Source organism: Ipomoea nil, unplaced genomic scaffold (genome assembly GCF_001879475.1).
Source record: "Ipomoea nil cultivar Tokyo-kokei standard unplaced genomic scaffold, Asagao_1.1 scaffold1576, whole genome shotgun sequence".
Taxonomy (NCBI): domain Eukaryota; kingdom Viridiplantae; phylum Streptophyta; class Magnoliopsida; order Solanales; family Convolvulaceae; genus Ipomoea; species Ipomoea nil.
Genome location: NW_017618004.1, coordinates 3,980,258 through 3,986,490, shown reverse-complemented (window position 1 = coordinate 3,986,490; position 6,233 = coordinate 3,980,258). Strand labels below are relative to the sequence as shown.

The 6,233-nt window shown below is 37.2% G+C and overlaps 1 protein-coding gene across 2 annotated transcripts; it reads left to right on the top strand.

The window, feature by feature from the left end:
- The first annotated feature begins 303 nt into the window (after positions 1-303).
- LOC109190241 (transcription factor bHLH87) lies at positions 304-2,358 on the top strand. Of its 2 annotated transcripts, XM_019340704.1 has the most exons (3): positions 304-492; positions 657-1,998; positions 2,114-2,358. In XM_019340704.1, exon 2 carries the CDS (start codon positions 807-809, stop codon positions 1,977-1,979), a length of 1,173 nt encoding a protein of 390 aa, XP_019196249.1. In that variant the 5' UTR covers positions 304-492; positions 657-806; the 3' UTR covers positions 1,980-1,998; positions 2,114-2,358. The 2 variants fall into 2 exon arrangements, with proteins under 2 accessions (XP_019196249.1, XP_019196248.1); XM_019340703.1 differs by having other exon boundaries at positions 374-492; positions 657-2,230.
- The last annotated feature ends 3,875 nt before the right edge of the window (positions 2,359-6,233 follow it).

Sequence of the window (6,233 nt, the reverse complement as noted above, 5' to 3'; positions counted from 1 at the left end):
AAGAATATTGTATTTGACTATTGCATTTTCCTTGCATAAATAATAAAAAATAAATTAATATAATCCCATTATTAAGTTTATCAGAATATAATGCCACACCATCTCTGAAATCTCATGCTCCCCATCTGCAAAAATACACTCTTACAGCCCCACCAAGCTGACCAAAAAGCCTTATCTTTTTCTTAAAAACACTACACCTCCTGTCAACTCTTTCAACTCTCTCTCTCTCTAAATATATATATATTTATACATATATATATGCCCCACGTTATCATATTTTAATTTAAATCCAAAATCTAAATACATCCGTTCCTATTCTTTCTATATAACCTGCATTCCAACAAACATGTACTCCATTGCTTGTAGCTAATACAACATTTGTTTTGGTTGTTCTCCTTAGCATCATCATCATCATCAACTACCTTCATTTACAATAGACTCTTCCTCAAAGTTCCAGAACAGTAGTCCATCTATATACAGTGTATATGCATGGTATATATATATAAATATATGTTCTACTTGCTACATATATATATATTTGCCAACAATTTTTTAAAAATTTGGAGTTTCTGTATATCTCAATTATAGTGCAAGTGGACAAAATCTTGTTGGCGAGAACTAACGTCACGAGTTGCTATTTTTGTATATTATCGCAGATTATATGAATCAGAGGGTGGTTAGAGATTGTACGCTTTTTATAGGAAGTCTGCTGCAATAATTCCATCATATATATCGCTCGGCTTCTGTTCGACCTTATTCCTCACAGGCTTTGCTTTGAAGCTAGCTATCTTCTCGATCTGTTCGGTATGGATATTTTCGACTGGGATGATGAGCCGTTTCATGTCGGCGGCTCGAGTTCCACGACTACCGGAATGGTTGGTCAGGCGCCGCCGCAGGTGGAGGCATCGGCTCCGTTTGATCCGATAAATATGGTGTCGAACTGGAACTTGCCGGAGCGGCAAGAGGCCGCGGCGAGATTGGCGGCGGATTCTATGGCTGCACGGGCTGGGGAAGTCGGTGGTCAGGGATGGAGCGACGCCGCCTTAGACGATGGTTCTGGAATGTGTGGTTCCGGTCGAGATGTACTGAACCGGGCCGGTTATGTTTTGAATGGCGGTTTAATGGGAGATTTTTGTAATTTCCAAGCTAAGGCGCCGGCGGCTGGATCTATGGCTTCGTTTGATTGCTTGCTGTCTGCGACGAATAGCAACACCGACGCGTCGGCGGAGGACGACGAGATTTCCATGATTTTCTCGGCGGACTGCAAGAGTTTATGGAACTTCAATACCGGCGGCAATGCGGTTTCTTCCGGCGAATCCGCCTGCCTTGAGGAGACCGTCGCCAAAACCGCCACAATTTCGGACACTATCAACTGTTCTAATCTCCTAGGCAAGAGAAGAAACCCCGATCCCTCCAATTTCAATCTCATTCCAGAAAATATTCAACCGAAATCGAAGAAATCCAGGCAGGAGAACCCCCGCCCTAGTTCATCCAACATCAATTTCCAGCAGCCAAGCTCGTCGGCGTCCTCGGTGGAGGAGCCGGACTCGGAGGCGATAGCGCAGATGAAGGAGATGATTTACCGTGCGGCGGCGTTCCGTCCGGTGAACTTCGGCGCGGAGGCGATGGAGAAGCCGAAGAGGAAGAACGTGAGGATATCGACGGATCCGCAAACGGTGGCGGCGCGGCAGCGACGGGAGAGGATTAGCGAACGGATTAGGGTTTTGCAACGACTGGTTCCGGGAGGGAGTAAAATGGACACTGCATCAATGCTGGACGAAGCCGCGAACTATCTCAAATTTCTCAGGTCTCAAGTCAAAGCCTTGGAAGCATTCGGCCAAAAGATTGACTCTTCTTCTTCATCACTCAATTTTAACCATTTTATCCCTCCATCTTTACCCTTCAATAACTACTCTATCCCCATGCAACCCAATCTCCCCCTCTTTAACCCTAATCCAATTCACCGCCCCAGAAGTTGACATTATATTCCTCCATTTCCCCCCGAACTCGATCAACCCAACTGAGTTTTAATCTCGACCTATCAGATCAAATTATGAAACTCAACCCAACCAAATTTTAACCTCGATCCATCAGATCAAATTATGAAATTCAACCCAACCGAGTTTTAACCTCGATCCATCATATCAAATTAGAGAAAAGAGAGAAGTGTAAAATGTATAAACATTTCCATGCATGCATCAATCTTTACGAAGATCTACTCATGATGATACATCTATAATTCTATAATCTACTTAATTGTTATATATATTTGTACGAAAAATAAGATTCATGTGTTGTTCATCATTAGATCATCATGATTTAATCCTGGGAAATCATTATTAATTATTCACTACATCATATCATCATGATTGCATCATAATATTGATGAAACTTTAATTACTCATTGTAACAGCACCCTTAATGATGGGTGTCATCATTACGACAACCACTGCTTAATTACAGTTCTGGTTTAATTTTCTTTTCGGTGAAGATTTCAATGGGGAAATTAAAGCCATTGGAGGGTAATAATACGAGCTATGATTGATTAATTAAGATAGCGGGCTAGAAAGTGGTTGCAGATTTGAATTTATTTTATACGACATTATATTATACGTTTCTGGGGAATGTTTATGACATTTATTTTTAAGAAAGAAAGATTAGCGTACGGATATGAATTAATTAGCATTAGTTTAGGGAACCGATACGAGAGACATTCGCTTAATTGTTAGTGAATCCTAGTCAGTGGTCCTGTCTCCTTGATTCAATCCAAAGCGTGCCTCTTGGACTTCACCCCCAACTCCTTATTGCTAAGCACGTTTATTCTTCCTTTTTGGCTCTTATCTTGCTGTCATTATTAAATTCACTAGCCGCATTACAACAGTAAACTATTGAGATTAACTTATCTCACACACTTTAGTCTGAATATGATACGAGCTTAAAGATGTTTCATACAGTTAAGATCTACTCATGACACTTCGTGGTCTAACAAATTTTTTTTACCTCTCGGTATAATAATTTCACCATTTTGATTCAAAACTTTCAATTTTTTATTATTATTATCAAATTTATATAAATTTTAGTAACCAAGCAACTTAACATTATGTATGAAAATGGTGCACCTTAAGTACACAAACCACACACCTAAACTTTTAAAATGGCGCACCTTAAGTTTAAACAATTCACGCACCTTAAGAAGGAAAACCACGTACCTTAAACTTCAGGTTGACGCACCTTAAGTTTCAACAACTACTCACATTAAACACACAAACTACACACATTAAACACAAAAACCATGCACCTTAGGCACAAAAACCACGCACCTTAATTTTCAACAACTACTCACATTAAGCACACAAACCACACACCTTAAGCACAAAAATCACGCACCTTAAGTTTCAACAATTACTCACATTAAACACACAAACCACGCACCTTAAGTACAAAAACCACGCACATTAAGCACAAAAATCACGCACCTTAAATTTGACCTAGATGCAAAAATTACAAAATTACCACCGCGTTTTTTTTTTGGGTTAATCTTGGACGTTGATTTTGACAAGATCAATGACTCTCCTCTCACCGCACAACCGTACCTGGGCGCACCACCCGCATTTCAACCTAATTCCACACACACACACACACACACACACACACACACACACACACACACACACACACACACATATATATATATATATATATATATATATATATATATATATATATATATATATATATATATATATATATATGATATAAACAAAATGATTCTTATATAAAATTTATCTAATTATAGTTACACGGTTACAAAATAGTGTGTATAAACATAGGCTGTGATGTACATAGGTGGTCCACGGCAAGTTGCGGTGGGTCCGGCGGGCCAGTGCGAGAGATTCATGAATGCATTTTGATTTTGCTAATTTAGGAAATATTCAGTTGAACTGAACAAGTTGAGTTATTCTTTCGAATTGACAAAATGGACAAAATGGTCTATTTAATAAGATAAAATATTATAAATTTAATTCAAATAATGAATTAAAGTTGTGATTGAATAAGTTTGAATGTGATTTAAATGCAAAATTTTGGTAGGCTCCAACACGGAGTAACATTTTATTGACTTTGGTTAGTATATGGTTACGATAGGGTGATGTTATTGCGTAGCCGACTTATAAAGTTGTCATTAATTTTGTAATTGTTGTTATACTTAACATATAAAGTATGTAGTGCCATTGCAACTGCTAACGGATCCATGGCAACTATTGACAAGTGCAAATATACTTCATTCTCTTTAAGTCACCGTCGCTTCTTGTACAAGAAAATGATATATCATTTTACTACTCTAGTTTGTTTCTATGAGATGTCTGTGTGTGTGTTTTAAATTCTGTTTTTGTTTGCTTTCTTTAAATACATTTATTTGATAAAATTTATGTATTTGAATTTTGATATTTTTGGAAGTTTGAAAAAAAATTGAACAATGAGTACTGTTGGTTTTGTGACCTAGGGTAGTCATTCGGTTGGCCAACATATGAGGACGGAGCCAAAGGGGGGCAAGGGAGGCAGCTGCCCCCCTCACCCCACCCCCATCCCATATAAAATCTTTGTATGTATATATGTATATATAGTACATGTTTTAGTATTAGTATAAAAAAAATTATTAAATATCAACAAAAAACGAGTTAGTTTAGTTGGTAGAATATATATATATATATATATATATATATATATATATATATATATATATATATATATATATATATATTACCTAAAAATATAGTTGTAAATATTGTTTGGCAATAGTAAAGGTTAAGGGTTCAAATCCTTGGCATCAACATAGTTCTAGTATTTTATATTTTGTTATGAAGTTTTTTTATAAAGTTTCAATGTGTTTTATTTTTCGTCCCTATCCAACAATATTTACAACTATATTTTTAGGTAATTTATTTATTTTAAATTATCTCTTTTGTTTTAATGTTTCGCTTTTACTGAAAAAAATTTCTGGCTCCGCCCCTGCCAATATAACTGATCGGATGAGAAATAAAATGTAAAAAATAAGTAGAGAGACAAGAGTTTTAGCGTGAAAACAGAAAGATGAAAACCACGAATTTTTAGGCAGTTCCGATAATCCAAAATTCACTATTTTTTAAAATTTGTAGGTAATCTGTATATGTATCATTGTCTCCCTCTCTTTGTTCCTGGCTTCGACTTTTACAGTAGAATGAAAAATATGTAGAGTAGTATGAGGTAATGGTAATTTGATATTTATGGGAAATTAATGCGATTGAAGGCTATTATTAATGGGATTATCCCCAACCCCAAGGGCTTGCATTCTAATTCATTCTTCCACTGTCAACTGTCAAGACTGATCGGTCATGTTCCGAGTGCTGACTGTTGAGTTTGAGTGCCATGCTTGACTGCTTGTTAGGTGGTATCGACTAGGTACCAATGTTGGGTATCCATCAATGAGTATTAAACTAGAGTTTTGCTCTCTAAATCTCCAACTTGAAAGCATCCAAAACAATGAATTAAAAAGGCCGTTTAGACTCTCTAGAAGTGCATATGAAACTTTAACGAGTCGTCCATTTACAATTAACATCTTTGCACTAGTCTTACTTCATGCGGTATGGTAGATGTTCGAATTCTATTGGAAATTTGAGTAGTCATTAAGGGACTTTGACCAATATTGTTAAGACTTCTTCTTGCTAGAAATGTACAGGTGGCGCGGAACCTAGAATCACTTAAGTAATTTGGAATTTACCTCTTTTATGTGCCTTATGAATATTGTTCCATGCACGCTGGGTATTATGACATGAAAGAAGCAGAGGCAGTAAGCATACGCGAAGCACTCAGTTGGGTGAAGGACCTGGGCTATCATCACATTGATGTTGAAATAGACTCACACATTGTTTATCATGCTTTATCTTCTAATCCTTACAACTCAGCTTTTGGTTTAATAATTGATGATGTAAAAGAGATTGCATCTTAGATACATGATGTAATCTTTTATTTTCCTAGGCGATCTGCGAACGGTGCTGCTCATACTCTTGCTAGGGAAGACTTTTCTTTGACAGGTTGGGTGGGAGTGGCATCCCTCTCCTCCCCAGTTTCTTGTCAACATTCTCATTTATGATATAATGCATTAAGCGGCAAATTATGCTATGCGCACGTGCGCACGTCGCTAAAACGGCATCGTTTTCAGTGAAAACGGCATCGTTTTCAGTGAAAACGACGCTGTT

What these genes read in the sequence shown, in the direction of transcription:
- LOC109190241 (XM_019340704.1), top strand. Translation starts at nt 807, where the DNA reads ATGGATATTTTCGACTGGGATGATGAGCCGTTTCATGTCGGCGGCTCG.